We start from the raw sequence: 24974 nt of genomic DNA on the forward strand, positions 1-24974 counted from the left end.
GTCTCACACACGATTTTTTTTGTTTGTCACGCAGTAGTAAGTGTGGCGCAAAGGGGGTAAGGCCCCAGTATACAGTGTGTGCTGTTAGTGTTTGGGGGTTTGGCTTTATAAGTAAAAACATCCCTCATTTCGGGATTTTAGTGTCCCTGCGGAAGTGTTCGAAGTGGGGAATTCTCCAGCACTTGATGACGAAGCGAATTCTCCAATATGGACACCGGTGAGTACGCTGGATACATAATGATGCTCTTTGTGTCCCGAGCAGTGAGTCGATGTGGCTTAACCGGGTACTATATCCATCTGTCAACTGTGCGGCATGTGCATAACTACGTCACAGTCTTCAATCCATAGTCGCCGGTAAAGGATTTATGAAATTGTATCAAATTGACTTAATCAAATCATATCGCGTACGGGGTGTGCATTTGATAAGACGACGCGCACAGCGAAAGAATGGACAGTAAATCGGTAAATGCGTAATCACTACCGGAATCAAGAGTTTGCAACCACTGCTAGATGGATTTCGCCTTCGAGCAGCCATTGGCCATCAACCTTCACCGGCGTGTTCCAATTTTCAGTGTCACGAACACTTGCCAGCGTTGTGTACTACCGTGTGCACCCCTTAACGAGAGCGCAAACGAATTGACAAACGTGAGAAATGTCCACATTTTGGGATGCAGCCCAAGGAAGATGGTGCGCTGCTGTTTGTAGTTGGTGCCTTGTGGAAAACTGACCTTCAAAAGAGATATACGAGATCGTTGATTTGTTTTATAGTGCAGCAACACGAATGATGAGGTTTCAGTATTTTAGTGCTCTACACCCAAACAAACCTTCAACTTCACCAACGCCGAAGCTGGAAGTGCATTCGGAAGGCTAAAGTGTCGTGCAGTACGGTGCGATAAGCTTAAATCACCCTTCTATCGTGCCTCACACGTTGAGCTAGATTGTGTCCACAATGAGCGCACGGTTGAAGTTTTCTGTTGTTTTATATTGTTGTGTTTAGCTTTGGTGCAATATTTTTTTTACTGTCGTTGTCTGATATATATTTTTTTTCTTATTTACTAATAATTTTACTACAAATATCTCACTATTCTCAAAACTTCAACTTGGTTTTGTAAACTTCAGTTCAAATGTCAGTTCTGACGCACACGCTTAGTAGTAACGAAGCCGTTATACGGTAGAATTCAAACATTCGTTTATTTTATTCATTTGTTAACTTAACAATATTTTTACTTCTTTGTCCATGTTTTACTCACTTCTTTACTTATTCTCTTTTCAATTACGATTGTTATTTGTTTTTTCATCTTTGTTGCAATTTGTTTTCCTTCTTCCTTGGTTTTTTCCACAGGTAAAAGTTTTCCCCATGGTTTCTAGTGCTGTGTTCATTTCCTGATGGGTGCAAAATTGCAACTTCACTTAAAGCAAAACACCAACCACAAACGAAACGACAAAAAAGCAAACAAACAGTGCGCTGCACACGAGCAACAAATCGTCTTCAACGTAAACGTAAACCAGTTTCGCAATGTTCAGCACTTTTGTTGTGTCGCTTTAAACCATCCAGCAAAGCGAAGGAGAAATAAAAGCATCCAACATAACGAGCATAATTGCAACACCCGAAAAAGGGCAATTTGTGCTGTTTGCAATCCCCGTACACACCGGTGAAACGTTTCGTGGATGAGCTGCACGATGCATTTGCTAGCGGTTTGGCAACCCGGCCTTGTACGTATGCACTTAGCGGGCAGGTGACGACAGTGACGATGCCCACTGAACGAAATAGAGACAGGCGCAGCCCGGCTGCGGAAGCTGGGCCCACGGCACACACAAAAGATTCTGCGTTCTCTCATCTTTTACGCTTCGAGAGCTTCGCATGCTTGAAAGCTCTCGCGTATGGTGATCGCAAACGCGCGCGCGCGCGTGATCAAACTGCTGATCGTGCACGCTCTTGTGGTACGTTCGCTCTCTCGGTCGCTTTTGAATGTGTGAAGAGAGGGGACACTTTGCGTAAAGGAGCTGGTGGAGCAAAACCGAAAACCGGACGGGTTTATCCCGCAAACTCGCTTCATTTATCTCAGTAGCAATAATGCCGTCGGCGTGATCGTAACGCAACAGTGAAATAGTAGTACGAGCATTCTGTTCGGTTGTTGCTGTTACCGGGTGGTACGGGTCGGCTACACTCATAGTGTGGCATTTAAAGCTTAGAAGGCTTCCAGCTCGGTGACACTTTCGGTTTTCAAAGGGAGTGGGGAACTAACCACTTCACCGTTTGGCGGTTTATTTGTTTATATCAATAATCTCGGTTCGGGTTGTTCGTCAGCTACGTTTGCTCCATTTTTTGGAGTAGTTGTGTGTGGAAATAAACCCCTCCAAACAACGCGGGGTGTACCGGTGAAGTGTGCTGTGTGCCATAAACGAGTACACGTACAACAGTGTACTTCACGCTTCTGTGACGCGTCCGTGGCGTCCGGAAATAGTGTGACAAAAAAAGTCATAATACAAAGCAAAGCGAAACACAACAACTTCCCCCCCGGAACAAGCTCCGTACGCCAACAGGAGAGGGTTGAAGAGACAAACCAAATTGTCAACTTCATTAAAGCGAAACCCACGATCCGGCTGTGTGCTGTTTTTTGTTGTAGTGCGTTTGGATCTGCAGCGGAGGGCGTTCGGAAATTCCAAAAAAAAGGAAGGTTCCCGGTGAATAAAAAGTGAAGGGAAAACGACTCAAACGTTAGACTATAGATGTCTCAAAGTGGAATGTTGTTGTTCAGGGGTGTGACGAAGAGCGTGTGAACGTGTGTGTGCGAAGGAACACGGCAAGCCTAATTTAACGCCAGAACTCAAGGGACGGTACGACACTTTGCAACAGGTTGCAGTAAATTCTTTAGACTGCTTCAGAGCGCAATACCGAAACGGACAGACCAACTTCCACCGAAAAGAAATGGCGTCGTTACAGAAGTTGTTCTTGTGTCCGCTGCACCCGATGCTATTGCTGCTGGCCGTATCGGCAAACCTTGTCAGCATCCGTGGGGTGGAAAGCGACACGGTAACGGTGACGAAGTTACCGGCAACATCGTCAATGCCACCAATAATGCCGGCGGCGGACGGCGAAAACAAGTTTCTTAAATATCTGTTCAACAAGTACGGCAGCAAGGGAGTGATCTCGTTCGAGGTGAGTTCCCACAGACCTAGATGATGATGGAAGGCAACATTCGAAAGGCTCCACTAGACGAGGTGCCCTTGATGATGGTCATAATGATGAAGGGTGCTGTAGAATTGGATACCACTCGAAGTATCTCGAACCAAAGAGCCCAAGATTTAGAAACGGTCAACATATTGCATTAGTAATAAATTTTAATAAAACTTCGTCAACACAAAGCTTACGTACAGAGGTAAACAGTGGCGTCATAAGACAGCCGTTCCGTTGCGGCTTCACTTCCTATCTAATGTTTGTTCACACGATCATCACCACGATAGGGGAAGAGAGTTTATAACCCAGAAATGAAGCTTTACAGCTTCCACCAGCTAATGCACCACACGTTCGTTCTGACCGTTTTTCTTTTGGTTTTGTCTTCCCATCCTTCCTAATTCTTAACGGCAGGGTTTGGAGCATCTGATGCATAGCCTTGGACTCGGCGGAATAGATTTCATCGATTCGCACACCCTAAAAGAGCATCGTCCGGATGGGTACGATTTCGGTGACTACGATATGTATGACGGTGTAAGTCAACACGAGCATGGTCCCCACGACCCTCATCATCATCATGGCGATCATCATGGTGATGATTCAACACCGGAACCACCGGTGATAACGTTCGCTAGTGCTACCGTGACCTCTGGCGATCATCGCCCCGATCAGCATCCAACCGAGCATAAGCACGAAGCAGAACCGGTGGACGAACGTAGCAAACAGAGACACGGTGATACCGGTGTCCTCACAGCACCTGCCTCGGGTGCTATAAACAGTACGAGTACCGTGCCGAGATCAGTAACCACGGTGATGCAGGATAGAAAGACATTCGCAGAGGATGATGATCACGTGTGGCAGGAAATTATCTTTAAAGACATGCATGATCCCAGGCATCGTCATCCGCGAAACAAAAGTAAGTCGCAATGGTGCCGCTCTTGTTAGAACAGTAAACATCATGCAGGAAACAAACCGGGAACCGGGTATTAGGAAACGGGTGTTCTTTGCAGATAGGGATGTAACTTTGCTTTGCAAAAAAAACTACCTTTTCCTTTAGTAGAAGGAATCGTGCGCGAGAGGAATCGTAAGCAACTTAATATTTAGGTCAATCCCACTGTATGATGTTGTGCCGTAAAATATTAAACCGTCCGGACTCCGTTGCTGATGGGGACGATTAAGCTCAAAACGGGTGGTTGTCAATTGACGCTACTTTGTCCGTAGACGAAGTCGCATCAATGTTTAGCCATTTCGTCTACCTACGCGCCGTGCTTAAACGGGTACATCGTGATCTTGTGCTAATGTTTCCCATAAGTAGAGCTAGATGAATGTCTGTACCGGGAGCACGTAGCCATTCGTTTATCATTCCTCATCCCGCTGATAAGCCAGCGAACCTGCATGAGGTGTTGTTTTGTGTTGGTGCGAAATGCCAACGAAAGACAATACCTTTTCTTTGCTAACAAACATACGCATTAGACTTTTTTTTCGGTGAGTTGGACATCGCGATCTTAACGCTTGATGATGTATGCAGAGTTGATTAACAGATTTATTTATTGGGGGGGTTTTTTTCTCGAAAAACGTGAGCCAGCTATGAATATCTTAATTAGAGTTATTGTATGTTATCGTCCACGGTTACATTGTAGTGTATAAGAATCGGACGACATTTATATAACTGGCCACAGCTGGATTACAGGTGGAAGTGATGAAATAATGCAATCACGGTCAAGATGTGTGATCACGGTACACAAAGTCCATCAAGTTCAGTGAACGGATCGGAACGCACGATACGGTTTCGGCATTTTCTGTGGATGCTGGTTTTTTTCCCCTCTCTCTATCGATACTTTCATTTCCGACTTTCTCTTTCGCTGCAAGATACAATTTTTGCATGTTCCCGATTGAGTTAGACGTGGAACATTTGGCTGACCAGTGGATTGACACATTCTAAGGTAAAGAATTCCACAAAAAAGGGATTTATCAGTGGTAGTACAGTCCGATCTCTACTGCTGCATATTTATGTGTACACTTTAGCAATAACTTAAAGACACCTTCTTTTGCATTCTTGAGAGCCATTCCTTACCTTCCACATTCCGATCCGTGTGATGCTCACATCAAGCATTCTTATTGCCAATGCAAACCATGCAAACGCGCTTAGTAGTAACGGAACGTTCTAACCGACTAGTAAGAGCTAAAGTGTCGGGTGCTTAATCCGTATGCAAAACACATTTCGTTCGCGAATGGTAGAAAAATTGAATTTCGTGCAGTGAATGGGGACTTTTTTTTTGGGTGGAAATTCCCCTAATAAAGAAATTACTTTAAAGAAGCTTTTTAGCTAAAGCCGTTTCTTTTACAAAAGGAAGACAACGACAGTAGATAAGCAACATTTAAGTTTAAAGAATTAAAAGAATATCTTTTGTTTGTTTCTATCCTTCCAAGTGTAAGGCTTTATCTTGATTGTTCAACAACTCCTAAAGCATTCCTCATGAGAAAATTTGGGGGAAAAACATAATTCTCTATCAAAATGGAAAGAAGATTTGTTGGAAAGTCGTATATTTAAATAAACTTAATTTATTCTAGTTTTATTTGACATAATTCTCATTTGATGTGTTCTCCATTTTCTTATGCCGATCACTCGTGTCATACTTTGCAAATAAAATTAAAATTAATGATTCATGAAATTAATGTGGAAATACATTCACTGAGAGACTCAAACTGAATTGAGTTATCTCGTGAGAAAATTTTGCAGTCTAGAAATGGTTTAACCAGATGATTGTAAAACGATCAGAGATCGGTAGACGAGAAACGTAATGACATGACGTAAGAATTATGCTTAAATTAAATATTTTGGCTGTTGTATATTAAGGGATGAGGGCTGGATCAATTTCAATTTGATAAATTACCTTGAATGCGCACTGGAAAAAGGGGATCAATTATTATTATTAGTATTATTATAGGGGATTTTTATTATTTATTGAGTATTTCGGACTATGCCGTGCCTTTCATTTGAATTGTGGATCAAATTTTATCACAAAACCACGAAAAAGACATAAGAGTTACACTATTGTTACACTCCAGAACCGGATGTTAAAAGTCGTGGTTTTTGCAAACATTTATGCATAGGATCACTTTCAAGTAATTGGTTTTTATGATACTCATAAACCATCTCCCTTGCACGTGGCACATTGCGAATTGTACCGCGTTTAACTATCGTTTAAGTCTCCGGGTGAAATGAAGCTGTATACATGGTACAGCCAGGGTGTTGATTGTGTGTCGCGGATGGCAAATGATGGCCGTAAAAAACAATAAAATCAGAGCAGATAAGTTAAAGTTCTCCATTCTTCGGACACGGGCATCGGAGTTGGAGTCGTTGCATCAGATTCGAAAGCGCTAGCCAGAAGTTACGAGCGACGAAACAAAAAAAAAACGCACGGATGAAGATGATGCTTTGTCTAAGCGTAAGTGTTGTGGTGGTTTTGGCATTACAAAACCGGTTTCATGATTTAATTGAGCTTGTTTGTAGTAAAATCCGACGTCTGACTGGTCGGCATTTCGCCATTGTGCAAACAGAAAAGCTCTCCCCAGACGCGGCAATCGCTCAAATAAACCCCCCCATTCGTTGAAGTCTTCAGTAGTGATTATTTTCTCATTTCACATTAGCATTGGCAATTTGTAGGATGCTTCCCACTTCTAAGGAGGGATTTTTGTTTTCATTTAATTCATACTAGGAATAAAAGGGGGAAACACTCTTTTTAATGTCACTAATACAACTTCCTTTTACAGTAGTTGTTGTGGACAAACAAATGGATGACTCAAATGATTTATTCAACCGGAAGAATATGCAAATTGCTGGTTGGAAAAGATGTTTTCGTTTCGATTTATTTTAAATCAAACAAGGCAAATAAACATGTTTTCATGGGTTAACGGGATTTCTGATAAAATTTCTGATTGTTGAGTTTTTTAATATAGAGGACTTTACTTAACTTGAATTTTAAATGAACAAAAGTTGTGATTATTAATCATTTTGATTGATGCTACAATTTTACCATAAGAAATTGCAAATTGTTGCAAATATTTTGCCTAAATTCGATCCCCAAAGATAATTTTTATATATTTTCAAAACAAGTAATATTCTTCTGTTTTTTTACTTACATCTCTTCACCTAGATGTGCCATTCTGTTTGTCACCGATGTCGATCGTTCATCTGGTGATGGAGGAACCACTGCTTGCCAAACATCACAACTTCCGCAAGGCAAGATCCTTATCACACACCCATCAGACACCGTCAGCAGACGATGAGATAGATCCGGACGCTCGTATCGAAATTACACCGTCCGAATTCAAGGATCTTTGTCCGGCATTTTTGGTACAGCTAGATCAGCGAGCCTGTTCCCAGAAGCTACAAAAGGAAGCCAATCCACATCGGGAAAAGAAAGCCTTCTCGCAAGGTTTGTTAAATCCCGACTATAGGTTCGGGTGACTCCCAACTCACTTTGCACAGAACACGCGGGAAACTTTATTCTAAACAACCTTTAATGTTCTTTTCTGTTTACAGCATGGATCTACGCCTCCGCCTGTGTACTGATCATTTCACTGTGCGGCCTGGTAGGAGTGGCAATGGTACCGCTCGCCAAATCCATCGCGTACGATGATATATTGCGATTTCTCATTGCGCTTGGTGTAGGAACGCTGTGCGGGGATGCGCTGATGCATCTGTTACCGCATGCACTGCTGCCACATGACGATGGTGAACATCATCATGACCATTCGCACGGCGAGATCGATCACCACGGGCATGATCATTCGGCGGAAACGCGTGCCATGTGGTTGTGCCTGTGTGCGTTCGGGACGGCATTCTTCATGTACAGCTTGGAGATGATCTTGCCGCTGTTTCGGGATGGGGATGCACATTCACACCACGGACATTCACATGCACACACGCAAAGCTCGAATCGGGTGGAACCGAGAACAGCACAACAGCCATCGCACACCAACAGTCAACACGGCAATCATCATCATCATCATCATAATCATCATCACAACCATCGGGGTGATGACATCGAGCTGGATATGGCGGACGGCGTTAAAGATAAGGAAGCCAAAACGATGCTAGAGAAGAAGAGCTCCCGCAAACCGATGGCGGCGGTAGCGTTTATGGTTATATTGGGTGATGGGCTGCACAACATCACGGATGGCTTGGCGATCGGGGCAGCGTTTGCCGTTGATCCTGTCACGGGACTGGCCACCTCGTTCGCTATCCTCTGTCACGAGCTGCCCCACGAGCTCGGTGACTTTGCACTGCTGCTACAAACCGGTGTCAGTATTAGGAGGGCAATATTCCTCAACATAGTGTCCTCCGTTCTTAGCTTCATTGGTACGTTGATACACATTTATGTGGAGAGTAAGATTGTGGCAATAATAAAAAAAACTTTTTTTTGTCTCTTACACAGGCATGGCCCTTGGATTGCTACTGACTGGTATGCACGAATCGGTCGTCAGCTGGATCTATGCGGGAACGGCTGGCACATTCCTGTACATTGCACTCTCCGATCTGGTGCCGGAGATGCGTAACGATGTAGCTAAAAGCGAGCAAAAGCTGAAGGTGATACTGATCCAGCTAACTGGCTTAACCCTCGGAGCGATCATTATGTTATTGATCGCGTTGAATGAGAAAGATCTTCGAATGTTGTTTGATTAGTGGGATAGTTTAAGATTCCGTATTGTACATAATGTTTAGACGAAATAGATTGTACTTTTTTACAGTAGTGAACGACGAATTGTTTTAATGAGTTTGTATGAAAAATGGGCTTAACACAAAAGAAAGAACTATTTTCTGAGCTTCATAATTTCTGATTTCAGATACAGAATTTCTCGTGTAATAAAATACAGAACGTTAAATAATTAAATATTATCACGTGTATAATATTATTCAGCTGAAAACGTACGTACATCCCCTGCAAACTGTAGATTAGTCCATTTGAATTTTTGTAACGCATCGTAACGCACAGCTGTCAAACAGGTTGTCAAGTTAACTGTCAGCAGGTGTTTATTTGTTTTCCCTTTGCGTGTTGTGATCAGCTGTATTTCCAATTTAAAGAGATAAATTTCCCCTTCACCATGTTGGATAAAGTGAAACACATCATTTTAGTACTTTCCGGTAAGGGTGGTGTAGGAAAATCTACCGTCAGCACACAGCTTGCCTTAGCTTTAGCGGAAGCAGATCATAAGGTAAGTCACACAACACGACTTCTTATCAACTTTTGGAATACAAGCCGCATCATGCGTGTGTGCATCTCTTGCCCATTCAACATAGGTTGGCCTGCTTGATATAGACTTATGTGGACCCTCTGTACCGTACCTGCTAGGGCTTGAAGATCAAGATGTGCACCAGTGTGATGATGGCTGGGTGCCGGTATACACCAGTGCCGAGAAAAAGTTGGCCGTCATGTCAATCGGCTTTCTGCTCAAGAATCGTTCCGATGCCGTCATCTGGCGGGGTCCGAAAAAGACCGCCATGATAAAGCAATTTCTCGAGGATGTGAATTGGGACGAGTTGGATTATCTTATCATTGATACACCGCCGGGAACATCGGATGAACACATCACCGTGATGGAATGTTTGAAAACAGTCAACACAGATGGTGCGATTATAGTGACTACCCCGCAAGAAATGGCACTGGAGGACGTGCGAAAGGAGGTGACATTCTGCAAGAAGACAGGCATCAACATTCTAGGGATTGTCGAGAATATGAGTGGGTTTGTGTGTCCAAACTGTTCGGAATGTACTAACATTTTCTCGTCCGGCGGTGGTCACTCACTGGCGGAGCTGGCAAAGGTGCCCCACCTTGGCACGTTGCCAATCGATCCACGTGTCGGTGAACTCGCCGGTACGGGCAAATCGTGCGTAAAAGAACTACCAAACTGTACCACAACCGAGGTGCTGCAGAAGATTGTGCGGACAATAACGGTTGGAGCGGAATAAAATGTTTTTAGATACAGTGCGAAACAGCACGTCTATTAAAGTAATTTAAAAACACATATTTTTTAGATATGATCGCGCACAGTAACCTTGTGATAGTAGTGCGGTGCTATTTCGGTAAGCCAGTGCTGCTGGATTACGGTAAGATCCTTCATGAACAGCTTGGTCGTGTGAATCAACTCGCAGAAAACAACCCACTGTGGTTGCTGCTCGGTGTACAGCGCGGACAGCGGATGAATGCTTAGTTCCGTATTGCCACGAACCGTCCTGTACACACCCGAATGGTGCAGGTAGGCCGCATAGGGGAAAAAGCCAGCCACGATGCATCGGCAAATCGTTTCCACGTTTCCATTACACGATCGAAGCGGAACGTTGAGTTCCCGTTCCAACATGCCCGCTAGCTGGGTTTTGATTTCATGTGCCCGCTTCAAATTCCGATAGATGAGAAAGTAACGGCCACAAAATTCTTTCGTTCGTCCCGCCTCCACGAAGGCACAGTACACGTTCAGCAGTGTGATCAGATCACCTTCGGCTACCTCAAAGTTGCGCTTGGCAATGCGTCCCCTTATGGCGGCCTGGCCACCGGCCGGTTTGGAAAATACAGACTGCACCTGTAGCATTGCAATAATGATGAGAATTTCCTCGGAGCAACCCATTTCACCAGCCTTAAAGAGCATCTTGGCCATCATGGGTGGTATGGACATTTCTGCCAGGAAATATCCAACCGGGGATGTTAGCGTACCGTCCTCATCAAGTGCTTCCAGCGCGTACAGCGTTTCTAAACATGCAAGCAAGTTCTTGGCAGGTGGTGCTGAAGGAAAGGTAAAGCGCAGTATGTTGTCTATGCCGAGAGCTTTCAGAAAAAGCACCGTGCTACATAAGTCCGATCGACGCATTTCGGGTGGTGTATGATCTGGGAGTTTTTCCCACTCGTCCTCCGTGTACAGGCGATACACTTTTCCACTCCGAATACGTCCGGCTCGTCCCGCGCGTTGTTCTGCGGCCGCTTTGCTTACCGGTACCACAACCAAACTGTCTGTGGTACTGTCCGCCGAGTACCATTTAAGCTTTACGAATCCACAATCGATAACTGCAAGCGAACAAGCGATAAAGATTGTTATAGAAAATGATGATTCGAAACAGTTTAGGGCAGCCCTCACTTACCATACACGATCCCCGGAATAGTAACGGACGTTTCAGCGATGTTTGTCGCCAGTACAATCTTCCGGATACCCTTCGGTGCGGTAAAGAACACCTTCAGCTGATCCGCATTTGCCAACGTACCGTACATCGGCAGTATCTGCATGTCCTCCTTGCCGCCCATCTCCAGATGCTCCTTCAGCAAATCTACCGCACGCAGTACCTCCTCCTGGCCGGTAAGAAACGCCAGCACGTCACCCTTCGGTTCGGTACGATGAATCTTCATGACCGTGTTAACCGTTTCCTTCACATAATCCGGGCACGGTTCCTGCAGATAGAAAATGTCCTGCGAATACATGCGACCCTCGACCGTAAGTATCACGGCCGTATCTTTGCCCGCCTTCGGCTTAAGGTTAAAGAAATCGCGAAACAATTCCGCATCTACGGTGGCCGAGGAAATGATGATCTTCAAACCGGAACGCTTCCGAGCAATCTTTTTCAGCAGTCCCAGCGCGGTATCGGTTAGCGTGTTGCGTTCGTGCGCTTCGTCCACCATAATGACGGCGTACTGCGTTAGTAATGGGTCGGCCAACATCTCACGCAGCAGTATGCCCTCGGTCATGTACTTGATTTTCGTCTGCCCGGGATCACATTTTGAGATGAACCGGATCGACACACCGACCGACTCGCCGCACAGTTCACCCCGTTCCGTGGCGACACGGTCGGCAAGGGTAATGGCCGATATGCGGCGGGGTTCGGTGATACCGATCAATCCTTTTGTATGCCATCCAAACTCGTACAAATACTGGAAATAGATTGAGAAATGGGAAAGATGCGATTAAATTACTATTTTGTGGGTTTTCACTTCAGAGTTTCACAGAAGAGTTTTCACACAGTCACACATTTAACTGTGTTAAGTTAATTCGTCGATTATTTTTAAACAACGGACGGAAATTCATAAAAAAATTAAGCGAATGTTAAAAAAATAGTTTCTTCTCTTCCCGGTTCTTACCATTCGGAAAATGGCCATGAATCGATAAAAAGGCTATTTACCAAACAAACAGCTCATAATATATAATGCCTATTTGCTCCCACCGCACTCCACACGATCTTGTACGTACATTTACAATCACTTTTGGCAAATTTCAGCAACTTTCCTACAAATTTTATCAAAATATTCTAACATTTCTCAACAATAATTAAAACGGAACACTAATGCACTTACAAACAGCTGGACATTCTTGTGAATCTTTATTATTGTGTTTTGCTTTCCGTATTGATAGCATTCACAATCGAATTCTGCTACAACAGCACGCAATCAACAATCTAATATGTATATATATATTTGGATATATTCATATAAATAAACCACCATCTCTCTTTCTCGAGTATATATATCTATATGTTTGACGCCCGCTATATGTAAGTTCCCGTGGCAAGAACGCAAAATGACACATCTCACTCCGTTTAGTCGTTAAAGGTTAAGATTGTTTGTCCCCGGGCGTGGGATACAAATAGCACTTAATGTTCGGAAAAAAGGGGAAGAGGAATCGGAAGGAAGAAACCGGGAAAAACGGGGGCGAAAATGGGGAACTTATTAATGATTTTGTTGATTAGTGCACAACACACGCACACCGTACACGCACACCCATAGATCACACGTTTCAGGGTTGCGTTTTTTTTCTTTTTTCATTTTACTAAGTAGTATAGCTACTGCATCATTTATCCAGCTATCGTGTAATGAATGCTGTCGTGCACGAAGTAAAAGCACATCTAGTACCGTGACGTTCCCGCTTCAAGGATGTGTTCACATTACTTACAACAATAAAAAAAAACATCCTTGCTTATAAATATATTCCTACACCCTGCTTTTTAAAGGGAAACAGATAAAATAGTACAAATCGAGTGTTTTACTATATTCCATGGAAAAGTGGGATGTTTTTTTTTGTTTTTGGGGGGAAGGATAGGCAATAGTTTGCTAATCTCTGTACAACATATTAATAGAAACGTTCCGTTCAATAAAGATAGACTTGTCCTGTCTCCTGCCTGCTGACATTACAACACTGTACACGGTTGAAGTAGAAAACATGTTTGTGGTATTAAAATACAGTTAACGTACTAGAATATAGGTATAAAGGATCGTAATAATAATGAAGGCTGTTCCATTTTGTTTTCCGCTTTTCACGCTGTTGGTAGAGTATTTCATCTCTCTGCCATTTACAATACAATCTCTAAGCTTTCCTCAACAAGACATTTGTTTTACACACGCCTTTGTAGCCGGATCAACCCTATCACTGCACAACATACATAATAGATATACAACGATCTCATATAAACAATTACCACCACGCGCAACTGATGATTGCGAAACGGCTCTTACTATGTTTTGAGCGTTCCCTTCTCGCTAAGGCTTACATATTAAAGGTTTAGTAGGTTCAGCTTCCATTTAAAAGTAAAACAGTGTCTAACACATTCACAATAATACAGCACAAAAAAAACGCACACACACCCACACGGCACAGTGAAAAATGGTGTGATGTTTGTTTTTCCTCCGGGAAAAATTACAAATGGGAAAAGCCGCACCGAAACGATTGGAGACGATTTCGATGGTGTTTTGTGTGAGGTTTTTCTTTTCCGGCACGGACATGCGGACAACGGTGACCACAGTGGCTAGAGGGCTGTTTAACCGGCGGGACGGAAAGCGCGGATGATATGTGCGCGCGCGCGCGCAAGGGTAGGGCGGCGACCTTAGCGCAATCACAACGAGGTATTGTTCACCGTAAGCGATTTGTAGATAAAGTTCTGCACACCGAGCAGATGCATCTCGGCAACGCTGATAATGACCAGCAGCGCAACGTACCCGGCGTACTGGATCATCCGCAGGTACTCCCACAGCTTATCACAGAAGACGCTCAGCAGCAGAAAGTGGAGCAGCGCGTGGACGTTAAAGATGCGCCACAGCCAGGCAATGAAGAAGAACCCGGTCGAGCGGAACACCGACTCCTGGTGCAGGTACTGGGCCGGCGTTACATTCTCCCGCTCGAGCATATCCTGGTAGATGGCGATGTACCGGTTCCAACCGGTCGAGCTAAGCAACAGCATGCCGGTGTAGCACAGCACCTTGCGGGCAACCTTCTTCGTCGTTACCTTCACCTTGTAAATGACGCCCGATTCGGAGCTTTTCGATTCCGCCACCGGTATGATGGACTGGAGCTGGGTGTAACCACGCCGTGGTGGATTATTTTTCAAAAATACAAAAACCCCAATCATGAGCGCAATACACCCGAGCCCATCGCAGATCCCATCGATGTAGTACCCGGCCGAACCAATGTCCGAACGTTCGCCCCGGATGTGCTTCTTTGCCCGTGCCACATGCCCGTCCAGATCGTCCAGAAACGTGCGGAACTGAAACAGTACCACACCGATCCGGCGATAACCGAGCGAATCGGACGCGATCATCCGGCCGGCCGCTATCGCAACGAACACGTGGAAAAACGAGATCATGTTGGGCGTTACCAGATCACCCTTGGAAAAGCCGGCCACATTGTCCACGATCGTTGCGATCGGTGCGAACAGATAGTGGTTCGTGTGGTCCAGCATCATCGCCTTCACGGTAACGTCGCACAGCGGATTTAGATCGCAATTTACCCACGCCACATCCTCGTACCGGACGATGTGTCGATTGAGCTGCAGCGGCATCGAGGACGAAGGTGCCAGTACGGGCGATGTGACCGTACTGGCATGGCTACCACCCGGTACCGGTTTCAGCAGCGTACTGTTGGCCGCCATCAGGAACGGATCGGTATCCCGTATCGGGTAGTCCTGGATGCGAATGTACAGATTCACATCCATCCAGGCGAAGAATGCTATCAGCAGAAACAGCAGGGACAGCAATATTTTGCTGACCTGCGAGCTAGGACCGACCATGATTATCGTGTTTGGGGCGAGATTATCGTTGGCGTTTAACACTTAGCCGCAGTTGGCTAACAAACAAATGTTCTTCACTATGTATTTGATGGTTGTATATAACGCTCTCTATATGGAGCCGATAACAACTTAACACAATTCGTTTAAATTTGGACACGCTACACGGTGACCGTAACGGCCGACAACGAAAAACCAACTGCAGTACTGACCATCCAAACACGGCCGCGTGCCACAGACAGTACACGTTTCAGGATAGGGGTTGACTACTACTACTACTACTATTAATAATACTACAACTACTACTCCGTGTTCGTTCTGTTCGGTCGCTGGCCGTCGTGCGCGCTCTTATTGTACGTCCTTCCGAACCAGCGTGTACGTGCGTGCTGGGCGTGAGAGGATGCCAAAGGTTCGTTGTGCCTTTCGAGCAGCCTTCTACCACACAGCGACGAACTGAAACGAAACAGAGAAACAGGGATATAAATGAAACAGAAACGGTCTGACTGTAGTCTGGGGGTATCCTTTTTTTTTTCTTTTAGACGGTGCAAGCAAAAGAGCCCTGTCAAGGCGATGCGAATAGTGGCTCTAACATCGAATTTAACCGACACTGAATTGGCAGGATGTTTTGATATCAAAAGTAGAATGTTAGCAGCGAAAAAGTGTTTGCTAGTTTATAATTATTCGATGCAAATTTGTCACATTAAACCGAAGAAATTGAAAATGGAACCAAGCGAAGAACGTGGTTTTATTGTTTATTGTTTTTGATCTTTAGGGGTTGGTGCAATGCGAGGCGAAATTCCAAAATTTTTGGGTTTGTTTCCTAAGTTTCACTGAAAAGTGTGAAAACTTTACGTACCTATATTGAAGATTTTATTGATTTTTTTTAAAACACGCTTACTTTTGATTCGAACAACTCTCAATATACAATTTCGAGCTGGTCCCACCAAATACAAAACAATAGTTTCCGTGTCGTAAATAATAGTTACAAACAATGATGAAAATAATCATTTATCTATCTACGTCGTCTGTTTACAAGAGCTTTTTTAAAGTGATAATGAAAATTTATCTAGTTATTGGGGAAAATGGCTGATTTATGAACCATCGTAAATTGAAGTAATCGTTTTTAAATGACTTTACTGTAAAAAGGAGTCTAAAACCCCGTTTAAAAATACATTGTATCCGTTAATAATTTTCATCATTTTTCACTGTGTTCTACTGATTTTTCACCTTGCTTTTGATAATACTAGGCCCTCCCTACAAGGAACCAGAATGGCAGTGAGAGCAGTACCCGTAAAATTTGCTTCAAAAACAAAACACTGAACAATCTATAATTCATCGTTCAATACCGCTACACTGCCCGGGACCGGGAGCACAAACACATACCAAAACTTCCGGCTACGGCGACAGAACGGGTCGCACCATTCGAAACCGAAAGTCACGAACGATGGAAATGCAATTTGCATAAGTGAGACATTGTGTGAACAACGGAGGGGAAAATACCCTTTAGCCCATTCCAATACGGACCCTTTTCAGTGCCGGATGGCGTCATTTAGAATGTGTAGCGTTTCCGCGAGTTGAGTTGATCCTTTAACAGTCCAACCATCGGTTGTACGAGAGTCCTCGACATCGGCCCGTATCGTGGATGCACAAATTGTACATTGTCGGTCGGCCTGCCGCCAGGACCGCCACTCCAACGAAGCAGATTGAAAGGAACAACGGTGACACAATTGGCATGGCCTTTCTGTCGGTGGGCGACCCGCGCGTATAACTCTCTCGAGTGGGAAATGTCACATTATCAAGGTAATATCACTAAAGTGCCAATCCTTTCGAGTTGACTTGTGTTCGAAATAGGGGTAGCGAGGTTTATAGGTTGGAAAAGGGATTTCTCCTGTTGTAGAGGAAATTTCCCAACCCAATGCAAACACCACCACAAAACCCAATGACGATGACTATTGTAGGACGAGAATGGAAGACGTAAAAACCGGGCTTTGCTGACACTATGATTTGATTCTGTGTCCTTTGCTACATTCCCATTCATACGTTCAACCGTCCTGTGGGAATGGGTTTGTATGAATAATGCACAAGGCAGGTGAAACGTTGGAGAATGAGGACGGATTTGCTGGCATGTACTGTTTTCCGCGCTATAAGTAAAACGGAAAACAAAAATAGAAATAGTAAATTGCTTAACCGAGCAGAAAAAGATTAAACTTCCGCTGAACGATAGATTAGTTGGGGCTTTTTACGAAATTGATTTTTTTTAAAGAAATGTTTAGAACACAATCAATATGGACAAAAAAACATCCCGTTAAGTAAGAATAACATACATTACAATTTATTTCAAAATTTTAGAATTTTTAAAGACCGAAATAGACTGAAAATCTTAATTTCCCTGAAACATTGTAGAAATTAAAAACGAAAAGATCATTTGAAAACACTTTCACTGATTGTGTTCGTTGTAGACAAGACTTTCAAGAAAACTTTCGCAACCAAACAAGCGTATCGCTTACGATGAGTTTTTAACAATGCTATTATGTTCCATTTCAAATTCGCATTTTATGCGTTCAAAAAATCTACTTCGCATGAGCGAAAAAGAGGAAAAGAGGGAAATCCACAAAACTATCGCCCACCATCTTCGGCTGCTAAAGGTGCGTTTATACGATTGGGAATTATATTTGTTAAAAAAAACTGTTTTAGTGATACATTTTAATGAGCAAACTTCATCTTCTCTGTGAGACAATTCAGGGCGCAATTTAGTATTCTAGCTTCTTATGCCTTTCTTATCTACTCCACCAGATAGTCTTCAACTACCTCTATTTATTTCAAGACCGGCAACTAACTGCCATGTGTTTTACAGTTCACAATTCAAACGGGCAAACAAATCAAATAATCAATAATTTATTCGTCCCAAAATAAAGGGTATCCGTGAAATAAGGTGGGTTCAAAGGACTGAGATTCTCCTTAAACCAGGTGGCCATTCCTAAGACCCAGAGATATCAAACGCCGCCAACGAAAATCAGTCCGATTTGAGCGCCATTGTTAAGAAAAATTGTACATTTTCGATGCATACCACTAAGTGAAGATGTCATATTCCAAACATAATGACATAGACATACTTTTCAATGACAAGATCTCCTGATCCTTGATGGTCATATGTCTTGATCAAATAGTTCAGGTGACTGAATTTATTAAAATAACTTGTCTTTATTTCAATTTAACTTTTACGAGCTGTCATAATAAGACATTTGTGTCTTTCCTTGACTTTGTTTACCTATAGCGAGATCTTCAGTTCTGCGTAGCCCCGGTACGATCTGGATGCGATTCGATATCCGTTCCTACTGTATAAGGCCGGTGCCGTTACCACATACAACACCTTGTGATGCTTCACAATTCATTTTTTAAGGATTCATGATTCTATCAGGATTTATAATTCTTTTAAGATTTATTTATCTTTGAGGGCTTGTGAATTTCACAATATTGATTCAAATTCATTTTGCTGGCTTTTTCGTTGCTAGCTTTCCATACAAACTGGCTAGCCAATTCACTGGTATTGGTCATCCTGGTTAGATCTTCTAGGAAATTGTTTGCCACGTAGTAGAACGTCGATTATCCGGCAGGCGGATTAACCGTGTGCCAAAGATTGACAGCTTTTCAACCGTGGTGAACATTTGTACTGATGTCAAGTTGGTTAAAATTATTAAAATCGTCACCAAACGATATATTTGAAATGATATTATTTTACGTTCTAAATTTTAATTGTTATTTGATAATAATTTGCTTGATTGCCGTAATAATTAATTATAAATAAATAAATAATAATTTGCTTTATCCAGAATCCAGAATTTTAGCACCAAAAGGACTACCATAGTATAGTATAAAGATACTATATACACTTTATCTAGATATATAAATGACCTTGATATTTAAGGGAAATCGATTAACCGACATCAGTCCGGTCCCGAGCACCCCGGATAATCGACGTTCTACTGTACAGTCAATATCCGACTTACGCGGTACTCGAGTTACGCGGATTCGGAGATACGCGGATTTTCAAGTTTGACAGCATATTTGGTTTATTATACCAAATTAAGTTCTCCACCTGGGAATTGTCAAAAGTCATAACAAGCATTCATGAAGAGGACGCATTTTATTCCTTGAATCCTTATTTAACAAAACTGCTGCAAATTATAAAAAATGGCAAATATCCGTAGTAAAAGTGAAATACGAAAGATGCGTGCTATTACATTCGCCGATAAACTCAGCATAATCAAACTGCATGAAGGTGAAAAAATGTTTGCTGCTATTGCCATGACAAGACTTAAATAAATATGTTGATAATAAATAGATCAACCAAAAATACTCGTTATATTGCGTTTAATGCAATAATGCTTGAAAAATACTCATTGTATCCAAATCAATGGATGAATTTAATATTTGAATTTTTTATAACATGGACACAAGAACTCGACCCCTGGATACGAAGTATAAACTATATGTCAGGCAGTATTCGAGTTACGCGGATATTCGAGATACGCGGATTTTTCCAGTCCCCATTATCCGCGTAAGTCGGGAAGTAACTGTATATTGTAAACGAAATTTGAATTCAGTTCGTGTAACATTAGCTTAAGCGTAAGTTTTGGCAAAGGTGAAGAAGCAAAACGTTATCCTCGACCCCGTTCAAAATCAACAAGAGCTTTAACCAGTACCGAGCCGTGTTTGAACCCTAAACGGTATCATTTTCCGATATTCGCATGCATACGAATTAGATCAAATCGTAGAAATAAAAAAAAAACATCATAAACCAAACAACGTTAAGCTGTGGATGGCAACCATCCAATATGTGTCCCTCGGAACATGCTTACTGATTCTACGGTGCGTACACGTCTGGAAAGAGCGAGTGAAAAAAAAACTACAACGGTGTCACCCCAAAATATCCTTCCGATTTTGCTCATAAATATTGTACACTAAAACCCACCGTGTATCGCAAAGAATATCCAACATGGCGCAGCTCGGTACCAACCAGCCTGTGTAGCGGCGGGTTAATTTGGGGTTTTTGATGTTTCGTGTCCTTATTTCTTCACCGCTGCTTCCAACGGGATGGTACACTGGCGTCATAAACTGTTGATAGTACCACCATAAATAGTTTAGATCCTTTCCCGATAGACAAACGCGAGCGGGCACACGCTTTAAGGTGCCACAATTACGGACGCGAACGCCTGTATCCACACTGTCGCAGTTATGATAGGGATGAATGAATCGAACAAAAGCCAACGGATATGCAATGGACAAAGTGGGAAAGAAAGTAGATCAAACAGTGGCTCTGACGGATGGTTGCCAAACGGTTCTAAAAATAGTACTCGGCCCTCATTAGTACCCATTTTACGATGTTAGACACATTTCTATCGTTGGGATAGATAGATGAATGATTTAGTATTGCGTGTATCTTTTCTTCTACCAAACACCATAGGTAGTAGTAGGTTGCCTGGGGCCACAGGGTGATTTACGAGAAAATATTAGTGTTTGTTTGTCATTAGTTCGGGATTGAAAATACATTCCAACGTCAACATTCCCTTCAAAATATTTAGAAAGTTCAAGTTTTCGTGGCGCATGTTTTATCGTTTGATAAAATTTAATAAAACTAAAATAGGTAGATGGTATGAAGAAAATCCATGGAATTCTGGTCAGTTATACCTTCATGCCTTAACGCCTGGAAGTATGCAATCATTGATTATTGAAACCATTTTAATGAACCAAAAACTATTTTATCTCGATCAATCGACTAATGAAGGAATCTCACAGCATTTTTCATTAAATGATAATTTTTAAAACATATTACATACTTCCAGGAGTCTAAACCTCTGAACAAAAATATTATATAAAGTCTGGAATGCATTTTAGAGGAAGAATTGCTCATAATTGCAGAAGCTTATCAGCTCATCGTAAATGGCTGACAAAAAATAATTATCTGATTCGCTAACGCTAACAAGCAATTTAAGCCAACGAACAAATATGCCATACACACGCAACGCACATTGAAGCGTCCACGTGGGTCCGTCCGTTTGCATCGAGGGTAATTTCGAATGCAGCTTGAAATTGCCTACGGTTTTTAAGATTCTCTAAATCGAAATATCTTCAATTATACAGCGCTATGCCTAACGTAAAGCTATAGGCACGATATCACGCGCATACCCCGAGCGGAGAGAAATTAAATGTGATTGTTTCTAGGGGAATGGCACCGGTGAAATCATCGCACTCAATTGGGTGGTTTCGCTCGAGCTTGCAAATCATCATCGCGTCAAACATTCTGACCTTAACATGGAATCCCCTCCCCACTACGGTTTCCGGGCACAAACCAACGTGTGATGATTTTGTACGATCAAATAACGCCATTCCGAGCAGTGATAAGAATTGACGTACGTTCAACAAAATGGAAGGACGGAAGGAATGTGAATACACCCTTCTCCAAAGGCACAAAATGATGTTCGAAGTGTGGGCTGCTTCATTGCACTTGATATTTGCTTATCTTATGGTAGTGATTCATTCCATTATCAAAGCACAATGGAACCGCGTTTTTCCGGTGTACCCTAATAGCGCCCAACGGATTGGCGCGCATTGACAACTTCGTTTAACTTTCATTGTTCGCGCGCGATCGCGAGATCATCTGCTTCTGTTGACAATTGTTTGCGTATCATTCGCATTGGTTTGTACGGTGGTGCGCGCTTACCTGCGGTACTTGTGTGCTTTTGCCGGATCCGGTTTCACCGACCAGCACGAGCGTTTGGTAGTGCTCGAGACAGTACAGAATCTGGTCACGGTACTGACGTATCGGCAGACGTTCGCGCTGCGCTGCAAGATTAAGCGACTGGTGGGCGTTGAAGACGAACGACGTTACGTGATCATCCGCTGGTGCCGCGTCGCGTTCCGATGCAAACGATTCGTCATCTGATGTTAGCGCAACCGGAACCGTGCGAAATAGATTGATGGACGCATGAAAATAAAACAAAAAAACATATCATATTAGTGTAAGATCGTGACAAAACACTTCGCCGGTGTCACAACACCAAAAACCCACCCACACTAGCGATTTGCTATCGCACCGCAGTTATGAAACCGATCGGAACATGCAAAAGTGCGAAACTAATTCAATTACAGTATGGCCAGACCGGCAGGCTAGAGAACGTGGAGCTGAACGCGGCACTGAATAAACACTAACACACGGGTGAACGGTGCGGTGGCGATGAAACCGATCCGCGCGAACGTACCAGCGATTACATGCCCTTTCACGCATATAGTCTCATCACGCGCGTTTACTTTGCGTTCTGTGATAATGCTGATAAGTGGATGGCACGATTGGCCAATACACTCGTATCGCAAAGTTCAACGACAATGCCACGCCGTCAGCAAGCGCGTTTCGATGCTGTTTTGGGGCTGGAAGTGAAGGTGTGGCCACACCTTGTCCCATCATCCACCAGAAACGGGTCGTGTGTGTTTAAACTTTGATAAACCAAACCAATCAAAAGTACCTGCTGGTGGATTAATCGATTGCTAGGCATGACGGGTGGAATTTCGACCCGAAAACGCCTTATCAGCGTCACTTTTATCCAACCGATCGTTTGTGCACAATCATCACGCGCAAGGTTTAGATAACGGGTGTAGAATAAGTTTACACAATTTGTTCTGGAAAGTGTAAAGAGCAGCTTTTGACGCTTCAAATATCGCACGAACTCGTCAGTTCTTCTCCATACGCTTGGTAAACATTGGCTTCCCTCCGATCGTATTTTTCTTTACCGGCAGAAGAATGGCGATCATTAATATTCCGCACCATTCGTGCTTGTTTTGTATCCAAAGGCTGGTTCCAGCTGCCAGCACATATCGCACGTGCATCGTGTACGTATCGGGTGATCGCCGTTGCACGTAAAGGTAGAGTCAGTGACCCTTCGTCCTTTGAAAAGCTGGGGGAGATCGATGGAAATATGCCTAAAATTTATTCACAAAAAGGTTATTGTATGCTATTCAAAGCAGACCAAGATCGTTTGAGGGATTTTTTCTAGCCTAGTAGATCTCGCCACTAGATACAGCCAAGGTGCAACTCGTACTGTTTATCAGTTAGCGAAGCTGTTAGAAATTGTTCATGACGCTGGTGGTGGGAAATTGCTTCCTAAAGGCAAGCAAACTCAATTAGCTTTTCACGCGAACGTGCGAACGAGTGAATGAGACGGAATTACACCCCTTAGAGCAATGGGGACCGAAACGATGATGGAAGGCGTTCGCTAATTATTACCATATGTTGAAAGCAAACATATCGGTACCCATCGTTCAATGGCCGCACTATGTCCGATGCTTACCCGGTTTGAGGAACTTTGGAAATCGGCTCGCACTCATAATCCACCGAGATGCGAGCAGTGTTTTGCTGGTTGTACAGGTAGTAGGCGGGGGTTTCGAAGGGAACCCAGTAATGGGAGCGTTGTTGATGTTTCGCTGGTTGCTATAGAATCGGATGCCTCTTGCCTCTGGCGTCCCAAATTTCACGCTGATTCAGCCGTGTAGAAGGTGGCGGCAGACAAATCTATTACGGCTCATTACGGGCAACTGGACACACTTTTAACCTTGGTTCGGGGTAGCGTCAAGCGAGCGTTGTTTCGGATGAGGGCGAATGTTTATTTTCGCGTCGGTTCACTATCGATGATGTCACGCGACAGCTATGTTCGCGGGTCGTGTACGGTGATGGCATGAAATACAAAACTGAATTGCACTTGCTCCAAGACACACACGCACACAAATTCCGTGCGGGAACGGTTCACTTCGTTGCTCAAGGCGAAACGGAACCGGCCCCTCCAACGTACAAGACGTACTACTGTGCTTTCCGTTTGTAGGTCAGCGGGATTTTCTTCGCGAGTCGATTTCGTTCCTCTACTCTTTTTGTGTTTGCGTTTCAAGCAGAAGGGTGATTTCGGACTCGCGTTCTTAAGCGTCCGCCATACACACGGGGGCTGAATGTTGTGCACTTGGGGTTGGTATGTGATGTACACCGATTGCGTTCGCGTAAATGTTTCACCCCTTTGGCGAATCTTTTCACTATCAGCTCGAAACGTTTGCCTTTTTCAACGGCTGTAAACGAGTTTCACGCATGGATCACCAGCAGACGGTTGGCAATTGCTGCTTGGTTCGTTTGCGGGCGGCTTTCCTTGTGCGTTCGTCGGGTCGATAAGCTTCACTGCCACTTCAAAACACACCTGATGGCGTTGGGGTAGGCATGTTGTGTACACTTTGGAGAGATGCGATTAACTTGCACTTTTCCTCACTGCGCTCATGCTTTTTCACAAAACGGGAGAGCGAGAACGTTGAGAACAACTTAAACTTATAACAACATCGAGTAGAATAGTATTAATGTATCCGAAAACTGGATATCACACGGAATTTGCAAGCGCACAACGCACGAAGTAACCAAAAACGCGAACTGAAATTAGAAAAGATATAAAACACTCGATGCCGGATGACAGTTCGCTTGTGCGTATATCATGGAAGGTTCAAAAGTAGAAATGGAGTCAGCCATCCAGCTCTTTTATTTGTATTAAAAATAATGATGTTTGATTAGTTTATGTTTATTAAATGATGAATTTGAAGAAACTAATTAATTTCAACTCCTTTTAACTTTAAACAAAACAAATAAAACATTTAAAAGGATAAAACATTCAAAACTGCATACCGGCTTTGAAAAGGCCTTTTCGGCCATTGCGGTTGACAGCTGTTGAATTGTTTACATCGCGT

At 43.3% G+C, this 24974-nt stretch overlaps 4 protein-coding genes across 4 annotated transcripts; 2 read left to right on the plus strand and 2 right to left on the minus strand.

Annotated features, from left to right (window-relative positions):
• The first annotated feature begins 1829 nt into the window (after window positions 1-1829).
• Window positions 1830-8936, plus strand: LOC125766987 (metal cation symporter ZIP14). The gene is made up of 5 exons (XM_049433166.1): window positions 1830-3160; window positions 3590-4091; window positions 7333-7614; window positions 7722-8540; window positions 8617-8936. Exons 1-5 carry the CDS (start codon window positions 2930-2932, stop codon window positions 8862-8864), a joined length of 2082 nt encoding a protein of 693 aa, XP_049289123.1. The 5' UTR covers window positions 1830-2929; the 3' UTR covers window positions 8865-8936.
• A 264-nt stretch (window positions 8937-9200) lies between these two features.
• LOC125767077 (cytosolic Fe-S cluster assembly factor NUBP2 homolog) lies at window positions 9201-10172 on the plus strand. Its single transcript, XM_049433329.1, has 2 exons — window positions 9201-9394; window positions 9480-10172. Exons 1-2 carry the CDS (start codon window positions 9284-9286, stop codon window positions 10146-10148), a joined length of 780 nt encoding a protein of 259 aa, XP_049289286.1. The 5' UTR covers window positions 9201-9283; the 3' UTR covers window positions 10149-10172.
• Window positions 10166-24839, minus strand: LOC125766991 (probable ATP-dependent RNA helicase DHX35). Its single transcript, XM_049433172.1, has 4 exons — window positions 23552-24839; window positions 21931-22148; window positions 11310-12090; window positions 10166-11235 (listed from the first exon to the last, which is right to left on the minus strand). The coding sequence occupies exons 1-4, from the start codon at window positions 23586-23588 to the stop codon at window positions 10211-10213; spliced, it is 2061 nt and encodes a 686-aa protein (XP_049289129.1). The 5' UTR covers window positions 23589-24839; the 3' UTR covers window positions 10166-10210.
• On the minus strand, window positions 12507-15631 carry LOC125767051 (ceramide phosphoethanolamine synthase). Its single transcript, XM_049433296.1, has one exon. The coding sequence runs from the start codon at window positions 15210-15212 to the stop codon at window positions 14043-14045; it is 1170 nt and encodes a 389-aa protein (XP_049289253.1). The 5' UTR covers window positions 15213-15631; the 3' UTR covers window positions 12507-14042.
• Window positions 24840-24974: the final 135 nt, after the last annotated feature.

The sequence above is a fragment of the Anopheles funestus genome, chromosome 3RL, assembly GCF_943734845.2.
Source record: "Anopheles funestus chromosome 3RL, idAnoFuneDA-416_04, whole genome shotgun sequence".
Taxonomy (NCBI): domain Eukaryota; kingdom Metazoa; phylum Arthropoda; class Insecta; order Diptera; family Culicidae; genus Anopheles; species Anopheles funestus.